The sequence below is a fragment of the Rhinolophus sinicus genome, chromosome 4 (genome assembly GCF_057876585.1).
Source record: "Rhinolophus sinicus isolate RSI-liver-muscle chromosome 4, RSI-T2T, whole genome shotgun sequence".
NCBI lineage: Eukaryota > Metazoa > Chordata > Mammalia > Chiroptera > Rhinolophidae > Rhinolophus > Rhinolophus sinicus.
This window is the reverse complement of record NC_142504.1, coordinates 18,050,546-18,063,095: the sequence shown is the minus strand read 5'-3', so window position 1 is coordinate 18,063,095 and position 12,550 is coordinate 18,050,546. Positions and strand designations below refer to the sequence as shown.

General features: G+C 37.7%; 1 protein-coding gene across 5 annotated transcripts in view; it reads right to left on the bottom strand.

Annotated features, from left to right (window-relative positions):
• RAPGEF5 (Rap guanine nucleotide exchange factor 5) overlaps window positions 1–12,550 on the bottom strand; it is a 418,760-nt gene that overhangs the window by 155,675 nt on the left and 250,535 nt on the right. For all 5 annotated transcript variants that reach the window (XM_074340846.2, XM_074340847.2, XM_074340845.2 and 2 more), the window contains 3 exons: window positions 11,272–11,378; window positions 6,811–6,932; window positions 5,176–5,344 (listed from right to left, as the gene is read on the bottom strand). In XM_074340846.2, the coding sequence (XP_074196947.2) occupies window positions 5,176–5,344; window positions 6,811–6,862 (221 nt within the window). In that variant the 5' untranslated portion in view covers window positions 6,863–6,932; window positions 11,272–11,378. The remainder of the gene's footprint in view (window positions 1–5,175; window positions 5,345–6,810; window positions 6,933–11,271; window positions 11,379–12,550) is intronic.

Here is a 12,550-nt window from a genome sequence, read left to right as displayed (position 1 = left end):
GAGATGTATTAGCCTTGTGCCCAGTCTTAGTGCAAAAGAACTCAGTCTTTCACTATTAAGTATGATGTTGGCTATAGATTTTTATCACATTGAGGAAGTTCCCTTCTATTTCTAGTTCTCTGATAACTTTTATCATGAATGAATACTGAATTTTCTCAAAAGCTTTTTCTGCATCTATGGAGTTTATCATATAGTTTCTTTTTTAGACTGTGAATATGGTGAATTACATTGATTTTTGAAATGTTGAACCATCTTTATATGCCTGGTATTAAACTCTCCTTTTTCATAATATAATATCATTTTTACATATTGCTGGATTCCATTTACTAATATTTGTTGAGAAAGATTTTTGTGTTTCTATGCATGAGTTATATTGGTCTTTTTGCTTTTTCTGAACTTTATCCTAATAATGCTGGCCTCATAAAAGACCTTATATTATTTACATGTCGTCATATCCTTCACAGAGCGAAGTAAAGTATTTTACACAAATCTGGTGATCAGCAAATGCCTGTTGAATAAGTCCCTTAATAGAGTGCTGGTGCCAAGTGGTTGTTTTTCCCCAGGACCTGTACTCTCTGCCCTTTTTCCTCACCTAAGAATTAAATGCTAAGAAATTCATCTTAACCACTGGACTGAACTTTCCCTGGAGCTGGTTAATGAGGAATCTGAATGTTAGCACATCAGTCAATTAAGTACACCACTCAATAACGTAACAACAATGAACAGGTATGATTTTTTTTTTCTAAAGGGTTAGAATGAGGAAAAGTCAGGTTGGGACACAAAGAGAGGGAGCTCTTTGAGCAGAGGTAGGGTGGCTGGATGGGAAGCCTGTGGAAGGCACAGCCAGACCTCAGTAGCATTGGCAATGCCAGCAGCATCCAGGAGGGCATGTCAGCCAGGCAGGACCACCATGCACTGACCGAGCCAGAAGAGAAGGACCCGACTTACACCAGCCCTGGGCTTGACAACAGATGCAACAGAACACCCCCGTTTCACCCCTGGGGTCACTAGAGAACTGGCTGCCCATCAACTAGGAAACATCAGTGAGGATGGGAAAGAACCACCCTGACAGGGCAGTGGGCTCTGCCAGGGTCCAGGGGCCCATGCCACTCACCATATACCCACAGGCTCTCTTGCTGAGGAGGAGGGAGAGGGCCTAGAGAGACCGAGACTTTTCACCAAAATATGCTAAACATTAGCTAACTAAAGGATGATTTTACCAGGCTAGACTAACATGATGGGGCTTCTTTTCCTTCTTTCTGGTTATCCAGTGGGATGGGGACCCATGGAGAAACTGCTTAGAGAACAATGAAGCTACGTTTTTCTTCACATGTCTGAGTGTGGCGTGAGTTTAAGTTTGGCAATCCTCTGAACTCTTTTAAAAACAGCATAAATGTTAACTGTCCTGTAATCAGTAGAATATAGTTTTATATATTCAAGGTCCATAGCTTTGGCTAGTCAGAGCAGCCCCCACGCCCAGGCCTGGCAAGCAGGGAGTTGCGGCAATGGTGGCTGAATTGAAATAGCGAAGCTTCCTCTCAGCGAATCAGTGTTAGATTCTCAATCGAATCAGTGTTAGAGAGAAACATCCCACTGGTCCTGAAGGAATTATTAAGCTGCTTTCCATATACTGTTATTTCAGCATTCCTACTCACCCCCACCCCTACCTCCATAAAAAAAGGGTTAGAAGAAAGTATATTCTGGATGACTCGATTTGGCTTTGCCTTTGAATGAAATACCATAACTATTAATTCTTTTCCCTAAGAGATAATACCCTTGACAAACGATTTACTCACTTCTTTCAAATTACCTGTTCAGTTTGGATATAAAAGTTATTTTGTATAGAATAGGAATTTGTTTAAATTAGCCTAGAAACCTGCAGCAGCTCTATGCCCCTTCCTGCTTTAAACGTTTTTTTTTAAATGGAATAAAAAGATTCACCTTTCTTTTTAAAAATGCATTTGTACAGAATGGATTGTGTTCATATAGAGACATTAAGTGGTTTCCTCATATTGTTTTAAAGAGATTTAGAGACAAGACACAAAATTCAAGGGACCTAATGGAGAGCCACATAGGCAGACCCTGATAACCTTCAAGTATCAAAAGGTCAATAAAAAGACCACAAGACTGGGTTTTCAGCTCACGAGTGGTCAACCTAAGTTAATGAATCAAGCAGACTTTAGAGGGCATTTCAGTAGAATGGCTAAAAAGTAATGGATAACAATAGTAGAATGGACAGGATTAAGAATTACCGAAGAATGGAAAAATCTTTTGATACAAACAGCAAGAACAGTCAATTACTGAGAGAAAGACCGACATGGGTTGGAGACATCATGGAAGTTTTGCAGTCAAGGTAGGACTTGGGCTCCCCCTTGAGGGGTGGGTAGAATCTGACTAGACAGAAAAGAGGCAGAGGAAAGAGCAGAGCAGCACATGGGCCTGAGAGAATAAATGAATGTGGGACTGGGACGGAAGAAATGGAGATCACCAGATTAGAGCAGAAGTTAGGACAGGATCATATGCATCAAAACAGGATGGGTTGTGACAACTGAAAGAGGACAATGTCCCTGGGCATGTTTTTTTCTAACTATAGCTTATTCCAAGTCTGCACAACCTAAACCTTGGCTTTCCAAAATTTGGCCCAAAACATTTTACTATATATAGCTTAGAAGTTAGCTTATAACTCTAGTATATAATATCATCTCTCAATTTCTCTCTCTCTCTCTCTCTCTCTCTCTCTCTCTCTCTCTCTCTCGCTCTCTCTCAGAGGCTTGCAGTGGTTCATTAATTTTATATTTTTATATTTAGTACTTATAATATGAGACAAAAGATCCACAGCTCCCCAATGATAATCTTCCCAGAGGAATTACCACTCCAAATGTGCGTGTTCACACCAACAGAAAAAATTTGCTGACAAACAAGGCACGCTACAGTAATTCTCAAATCCAGAGGCATGACATTTGTGTTCAGTTATCAGTATGACAAAAGAGTAAGTAATCTGGAATGAATATTAAGACTCTAATCAATTTTTTTAATTAAAATTTATTGGGGTGACAATGGATAGTAAAGTTACGTAGATTTCAGGTGTACAATTCTGTATTACATCATCTATATATCACATTGTGTTCACCACCCAGAGTCAGTTCTCCTTCCATCACAATATATTTGACCCCCTTTACCCTCATCTACCAGGACCCTACCCCCCTTACCCTCTGGTAACCACTAAACTATCGTCTGTGTCTATGAGTTTCTGTTTGTTTGTCTTCTTCCTTTGTTACTTTCAGTTTTATATCCCATATATCAGTGAAGTCACGTGGTTCCCGACTTTTTCTGTCTGATTTATTTCACTTACATAATAATCTCAAGATCCATTCAAAAAATTAAGAATAGAATTATCATATGACCCAGCAATCCCTCTCCTGGATATATACCCAAATACCCAAATTTTAAAAATATTTTCTTTTTCAGAACTTAGAGTAGACTCAGGGTTTTCTTGGCATTCAAATTGGCTTTCTGCGTGGGGGAGAAGGGATGGAGCTAAAGCATGAGGACTGCTTACAAGTTGATTTCAGTTGCCCGTCTGTCCCCGTTAATCTGCATTTGCCCAGGGGATTACACACACTTCCCTCCTGCATTCAGGACAGGAAATGGTTAAGAGCTGCTACAGAATGTTAGAGTCAAAGCAAGTCACAGCCACCTCTAGCTTAAAAAGCCTGCCACTCCCTCTTAGAAAGCGTGTTCAAGTTCATTGAAATGCTTCTTGATTTTTCTCAGGAAACGTCTGACCTATACTAAAAACATGTTACCCATACATTTTCCATACTTAGACAATTGAGTGGTGAGTTATATTTGAATTTTGCTTTACCATGGCAAGGTCCTCCATCAACAGTGGTGGTGAATTCATAACCATTTTTGAGTCAGTCTAACATTTTTATAGCTTCTGTTTATAACATCTCAGAAAGGGGAGCTAGAATGACCCCCATAACTCCTACGAACCTGGGAGCAGGTGGTAAAAGCATTGGAGTTGGAACCAGACAGACACGCATTCAAGCCCTAAATACTCCACTCACCTGATGTGACCCTCGACAGGTTACCTGATTTCTGTGCCTCAGTTTCCTTACTTACAAATTAGGGATAATACCAAGTAGGAACTTATAGAATTCATCTGAATATGAAATAATGAATATCAAGCATTTAGTATAATTCCCAACACAAAACACGTTCTCTACAATCAACCTTTCTATTAACACAGTGTCTCATTAGTTTTCTAACACTTATTTTTCTAAAAGCCTGTATTAACTGTTCAGTATTAATCATAATTTTTTTAATAAGAGTAATTTATCTTTGTTATGGTCGGAGATGTTTCTTCCTGAACCTACTTTCTTACCCATGAGATAAGGAAAATGTCTCTTGCCCTGCTAATCTCACAGAACTGAAAAAGTCAACAGTATGGGAACGTAATCAGAAAACTGAATATGTGAAAGTTATTAACTAAATATGTAAAAGTTATTAACTGAATATGTAGAGGTTATCAACTGAGTATGCAAAAGTTATTAACTGAAATTTTCAATCTGCAATTCACTATACCGAAGCAATCTTGTCATTAATACTGTGGATAAACAAAGGCATGTCAGAATTGCCATATCATGACGAGTCCTGTTCCCAAACCTTCCCTAATGAGTTCATTTTAATTCCCTTTAATCATATAGTGATTCAGTATGTACATGTGATAATGACTCATGTGTTTTAAATTTGCCAAATGTTGCTTCTAAATTATTTTCAGAAGTATCTGTTGAGCTCTTTCTTAGGAAAGTCACGACTTAGATAGTGGATAAAATCTGAGTTATTATTTTAATCCCCACTTAAACCAAATCATGTTTATTCCTAATTTAGAGCATCTACTCCTATCATGATGATTAAATTAGAAGGGGCATGGTACAGCTGGTGAGGAATGGACTTCTGGGATTTAAATACCCACCAGCTCAGTCATTTATTAGCTGATTTAATTTTCAGCAATTTATTTTACCTTTCTGAACTTGTATCTGAGAAATGGGAATAGAATAAGTACCTTTTAAAGGAGATGGCAATCTTAAAGAGCATGCAGAGTCCCTAGAGGCTATAAATGTTCTCCAATTGAGAACAGTTTAACAATGGAACAAAGTAGCATCTACTTACAGCTCACAGATGCCAGCTCTGGTGGGAATGAGAGGCACAAGTTGCAGTAGAAGTTTGACACCATTTTGCCATTCTTCTTCTCTTTCGAATTCACAGTACAAGTAGCTACATTCATCAGATGAAAACTGATAGAAAACATAGGTATCTTGAAAGTATAAATGCTGGTCCACTGTTGGAAATGAAAAGGGTGTAAATCAGTTCTTTTGTAAATATATTATTTAGAGAGTCATAAACCAAATACTAAATTGAAAGCCCTACTAATTATTAGGGAGAAGCCAGGGATAGGCCTATAACTATACATTCTACATCCATTCATGTTCACAATCCCGTTGAATTAAAAAGGATTTACTGACGAATCGATTTTTATTACTTAAAGCTTGGCTAGCATAGTCACATGTTATTTTATCATTTTTCTGCGTCAGGGACAGGTAAAACGTATAGTAATTCAAAGAGAATGGGGAGCAATTTTTTGTGTGTGTGTCCCAAAGCAAATGAATGCATTTAATTACTTAAGTGGTACTCAAATACAAAATGATGGCAAGTTTTAAATCAGTGGTTCTCAACCAGGGTCACTGTGCCCCCCCCCCCCCCCCCCCCCAGGAACATTTGGCAATGTCTGGAGACATTTTTGTTTGTCACAGCTAGGGGGTGCTACCGGCATCTGGTGGGTAGAAGATAGAGATGCTTCCACATCCTACAACGCACAGGACAACCCCCTACAAATAAGAATTGTGTAGCCCAAAATGTCAACACCACCAAGGTTGGGAAACTCGTTTTAAAGGAATCAAGAAGTGGAGACTTTTCCCAAAAACATCAACACAAAATGTTTTAACTTCACAAACAAGCTGATAACATTCTTCACAGGTAGATAACTGATTTTCTAAATAAGAATAATAGATGTTAGGTATTATTAACTCACTAAGATTATACCCACATCCTCATCTACACCATTCTTTCACAGGGGGACTTAGGATATGTATGCCTTTCTGAAACTTACACTGTTCTCTGGCCCTGAATGTGTATTACCTATAGAGAAACAAAAGGGGTTTCATGGTGACCAACCAGCACCTGTGTGATAGAGCTTTGACTGCTAATTCTTCAATATCCTGGCTCAACTAAGAAAAGAGCTATCCATCGTCTCTTTTAGTTTCTAGTTAACATCAATTTTCTGTTCTTTTTAAACAGCTAATTTTCATAGGTCATATCTCTAACTGTTCACAATCACACTTAATCAAAATGGCATACACATTCCACTCGTAAAATCAGTTTCTGATGATTATTCTAAGTACAGCAAAATAAATCACACATTTAGGGCAACTAAACATGCCACTGATTAAGAAAAAAAAAGCTGTGAGCATCATTTTGAGTAGAGAAGGGAGGAGGTAAGGGAAAGGCTCTTATAGGCGGACGTCTATGAATCAGCAGCTGCCTAATTATTTTTACAAAAGGTGTGAGAGGAATAACAATCAAAAGATGACCTGTCACTTTTATTTATAAAATAAGAGAGAATGCAAACATTTATCTGTAAAACCAATTTCCACCCAGATTGTCACATCCTCGAGACAATTAAGTGTATTTTGGTCTGGTAGCTTAATAAAATAATGATTCTGTGCCTTCACAACATATCATACTAACCTGACGACATAATTCCCATATCCAGGAGGAGCTGCCAGACTCCTACGGCCATAGATCTGCACTGGACAAAAGGACAGTGTTCCAGAAGCCAGTCTACCAGTTCTGACCCAACACAGCTTCTCCTGAATAAAAAAAAAAAAAAAAAAAAAAAAAAGCCATTCAGGTAAGACGTTGTTGCTGCTCCTTTGCCAAAAACTTGATATTTATTACCACCCTTTCATGTGCTTGCTTTTTTAAACAAGTGACTCAAGAATAAATGATACGTACCTCTTTTTCAGATTTCAGCTCAAATATCACTTTCTTTGAGAAACTTAGAATCATATCCTCTTGTGCTTTTTTTTCACATCACCTAACATTCAGTAATTATATATCACCTAACATTTAGTAATTATGCATCTTTCTGAATGAATAATATCTGCTTTCGTCACCCAAGAATAATTTTTAGGAGAACAAGGACTATGTATAACTCACTATTAAACTCCAACAACTAGGACAGGCCAGGTACACAGTCAGCTCTCAAAGTATATGTTGGAATAAATGAAGGAAGAAAGTTAGCAGTCCTTTAAGTAAAGATAATGCTTCTGTCTTGATAAGACAAGGTCTTTAGGTGGTGGTGATAAACCCTGATTCATCCATCTGTAGATTTTTATCTAATCTCTTTGAGAGCAAAACAATGCCAAGGTTAGACAAAGTTGGGACCACAGTAGTCTTGTTTGCTACTCTTTACAGATTAAATACTACAAGTTGTCTCAAAGAACAATAAATTTGACCGTTAATCTTTTTTAATATAATCGAAGCAATGGAGTTAAGCAACCTAGATCATAAAACCCATACACCCAGATGTGTGTGATGGATCCCACTAACCACACACACACACACACACACACACATACACACACACACAATATTCTCTGTAATCTGTCATAAAATACAGAACTGGATTCAACAACTGCCCCGATCTGGACATTATAAGCAGTATCTTCACACCTATGTTGCCATCTTTATTAGCCTCTAATGAAAAACTAAAAGAAGAAAAATTTCTGAAGTATAGTTTTTCATTTACAAAAATATCATTGAATCCCACTTTCCCTCATGAGAAACTGTCACCAAAATGTTTTTTTATAAAGATGTATCATGTAAATGGCTATATTTATTCTACCTTTGGTATTTAAGGACCAAAAGGTGTCAACTTTATTTGTATTCCTAAAACAGGAAAATTATTGCCTATCTCTTGGGATTGGCATAGGCACAAACACCTAGAAATCATACAGTAACCGACATTTTCTAGAGTAAAGAAAATAGAAGATAGAAAGATTTTGTGCTGAGATATTTAATCAAATAGTCTAGCTTTTGATAAACCATCACTTTTTTGGGGTACAGTGTTACTATTTTAAGATACTCTAAGGCAATTAAGGCAATACCAGACATGTTTAATTGCAGGTTAGCATTAAGACATTAGAAAGATTAACTGTCAAATAAATTGATGTTTTTTGAAACAAATTGAGAAAACAGATCACAACAAAACAGGCAATTAGACCAATATTTCCTTCTAATTCTATAGGACACCTTTTATGTTAAAGGCTCAAAGTGTTAATTAATTCCTCCACATCTGTCAATTAGCCAGCATCTTCAAGCTAATTGCCCAAAGCACTTTTATCACATGGATTAAACACTATCATTTTTAATCCTTATTCTCAGAAAAATACAGCCTCTCAGCCTAATCTATGTCTGATATCACCTGGAATATGAAAGGACACAGCAAAACACTGACTGAACAAACTACACTGCCAAATTGCCAAAGGTACCTAGACAGATGCATATGTACGTTTACAGGCGACAGGGAAGAAGTTTCTTAGTCCGGGCCTTCTCAAAATTACGTGTGGGAGTCACCTGGGAGATCTTGTAAATGTGCAGATTCTGAGGCAGTATGGGTGGGGGGCGGGGCCTGAGAGTCCCCATTTCTAACTGGTTCCTGGGTGATACTAGTGTCCACAAAGCCCCAATCCCCCAGCTATACCTTGTCCTTGGGGAGGGCTCACCCTGTTTGGGGTGAGTCAATACGCTAAAACGTCATACAGCCATACCAACAATTAGTTAATAATGAGGGGAGCTGCCTCTGCATTTAATTCACACTCCCCTGAATTGACAGTCCCACGACAACCCAGTTAAAATACCTAAATCCATAGGATTTAGGCAAGAGCAGCGAGGAATAAAACAGAGATGGTCGGAAGGGAGCAATCTGAACACTGACAGCAGTTCTTAGTCCCGGAATATTTTCAGTCTTGTACTGACTCCAGAAACTGCTCTGAGTACATGCAGGTCTCCGTACCACTGGAAGGCTAGGTAGAACATTGCGATATGGAGGTGATTAGTACACGGCCAATGCGGATGCTGGAACAAAGCATCAATTTTACCAGTCTCTCGAGTTGAACATTTGATATCTCTTGGCTTCCTTCTGTCTCTGGTTATATTTTCAGCAATTAATTCATGGCAGTGCAGCCAGAACCCTAATAAATGGGGTGTTGGTATTCAGAAAGTACTTTTGAAAGTAATTCTCCTGTTGTACATGGGGAACACTCTACCTCAATTTTTTTTAATTCTTTTTTTTTAAATTTTATTTTATTAAATTTATTGGGGTGACAATTGTTAGTAAAATTACATAGATTTCAGATGTACAATTCTGTATTACATCATCTATAAATCCCATTGTTCTACCTCAATTTACTACCAGGGATATGAAAATAATCTGTCCTATACCATCATATTAACACTTTGTCTTTAAACCCCTAATATTAATCAGTCCTTAGATTAAAAAAGAAAGGAGATTCTGGCCCCACCGTTGGAACCTGAAATAGCAAAACACATGCTTTCTCCTCATTGTGTTACCACTAAACCCTAAGTATGTTCTGACTTGGACGGATGGTGCTTTTCCATGAACTTGATTAACGCACATCTCCCAATCTTTTTTCAATCTATATCCATAGAGATCACAAAACTAAACTGAGAACAACAACAGCCTTATGTGCTAGCTAAAATGAGTCCTATAAGCAGCTTGCTCCCAACTAGACCCAAAGACTTATACAGTTTCAGTTTAAAATAAGGAAAAAAATGAGTGTCTAAATTTAGTTAACTTAAAGAAAGGTCCTTTACATCCTGGGAATCTTTCCCACTTTATTTTGCTGCCACTTATTCTGAATACACCTATTCTTTATTTTTTTAATTCATATATATATATATATATATATATATATATATATATATATATATATAAAAATTTTATTGGGGAATATTGGGAATATATTTTTTATAAATTTTATTGGGGAAAATTTTACCAATTTTATTGGGGAACAGTGTGCTTCTCCAGGGCCCATCAGCTCCAAGTCATTGGACTTCAATCTAGCTGTAGAGGGAGCAGCTCAGCTCCAAGTCCAGTCACTGTTTTCAGTCTTTAGTTGCAGGGGGCACATCCCACCATCCCATGTGGGAATTGAACCATCCTGCCACCCTTCTAGAAGCTCAGTGGCAGCTCATTGTCTTCAATCTAGTTGCGGAGGGCGCAGCTCACTGCGTCCATGGGGGAATTGAACTGGCAACCCTGTTGTTTAGAGCTCACGCTCTAACCAGTTGAGCCATCCGGCTGCCCTGAATACTCCTATTCCTTATGGTATTATAATCTCATTTCTATATGAAAGAATAATGATAATAAATGGTAGTTTCTTTTTATTTTTGTTTTATTTTTGTAGTTTTCTTTTTGTACTGTATGATGTGGTTTAATAGCTTTACTTAAAATAAAAATAATAAAAAGATGAACATTTGCTTTTGTTTTTTTCTTGAAACTGCTCCAGAAAATGAAACATGTGCCCCAAAGTTTCTAAGTGCCTGCTCTCTTGGTTCAGCTGTCCTTTAAAACTGGCCATTAACCCACCCATAAACTCTAACACCTCTGCCCTTATTTCTAGCCAGGGCAGAAGAAAACGCCATCCCTATGGCAACCCGCCCCTCCCCCTCTTCACAGCACCGAGGACGCTCCCTATCACCCAGGTGAGTTACGCTGCAGTTCTTTCAGCCCGGGGACCTACAGAGCGTCCTCTGAGAGCCTTGATTAGGTCTCTGAAGAGGAGATCTATATTTATTGAAATCCCAGTGCTTCACGTGCCCAATAAAATTACCATAAAATATCCCATCGCACAGAAAGCAGAGACTCTCAGGAATCTATCCACATGTGGGGCTGGGGATTTCAGGCCCTAATTTCAGAACCAGGAGTCCAACTACTAACAAACACTCAGCTAAGTTTAAAGAACAGGTAAGTCACCACCAGTATCCCGAATATAAACTTCAAATAAACTGACCAACCCCTCCTACTGCTGATACAGCCCATCTCTCAGTGATCAAGGTTACGATTTTAACACATTTTTTTTTCACAAGGAGAATTTTGGACAAAGTGTTAGAAAACTGTGTTACCTGTAAAACCCCTTGAGGTTTACTCTGTCCTTTATCAGGTCAGCTGCCTGAACGATAATGATATTCCTTAATGCTCTTCCAGCACAAGAAGAATTCTCCCCATAAATCTAAGTGGAAAAGCAAACAATCACTGTAAATTTAGAATAAGGAGACGATGTGTGAGCATACTATATGTAAAATATTGTGACCAAATCTTAAGCTTAAGACAGTTATGTAACTACAAACCTACAACTACCGATTTTATTGTACTTTTGCTATTGGTTCATTTATGCTATAAAGCCATAAAAGCTATTTTCCATATGCTAAACTTTTTAAATTAGAATTAGAATCTCCCTCTACACAAAATTTTTAGCATAAAATATCCACTGGTTTTTAAAATACAGTGTTTCTATCAATAAAGCAAATTGAAGAATATTTTTATTATACATCAACTCTGCCATATTGATAATGCATTCATGTAAAGGTCTTAGAAGATGGGAAAATAATTTCTTCCTATCTAGTGAATTTTGCACCAGGTCACAATTTGATAGCAGGCTGCTGTCTGCTTTGCTTTTAAGCTTCACTCAAATGCAGAATTCATAGTTAATTCCAAGAATCCTGTTTTCATCTACTTCGCAATTTCATCTAGCAGACAAAAATTTCATTTAACTTCTTTGTTTAATGCTTCTAATTTGCCCATAGGAGTCTCTGATTCTTGGAGGATGAAGGAGGGTATTCCTTAGATCCAGAGAGGTCTACACCCTACTTTTATGTTGCATCCTTTCTCTATAATTGGCATCTTCCTCCATAGTACAATGCTGCTTCACAAACGATGGAAGCTAAAGGAAAGTGAAACATCTTCATAAGCACAGGCTCATGAAAATTAATATATATTGGAGGTATGTGCTTACATCTGTTTACTTGTTTCTTAGTGAACTCTTTTTGCACCTACAAAGTTTTGCCCCTACAAAATATATATCTTCTCTTGAAGCAAACAAACTGATAATATATTGATTATGATTTGACAGGGAACAATTCAACCCCATCTTTTTACTTCTTTAATTTTCCTGTTAGCACCTCCTAAACACAACCTGATGAGAAAGTGAGAAGGGCAGAAAAATGATTTATTTTTAATACATTAAAACTTAAAAAAAAAAAAATAACTTGGGCAAGTCAGGTGATAGAAGCTATTACTGTAAGAGAGGTACAAGTCAACGGACACTTGACTAGTCCGGAGATGGTACCAGTGTTCAGTCACTCGATCATTCAAAACAACATTTAATGAGCAGCTATCAGGCCT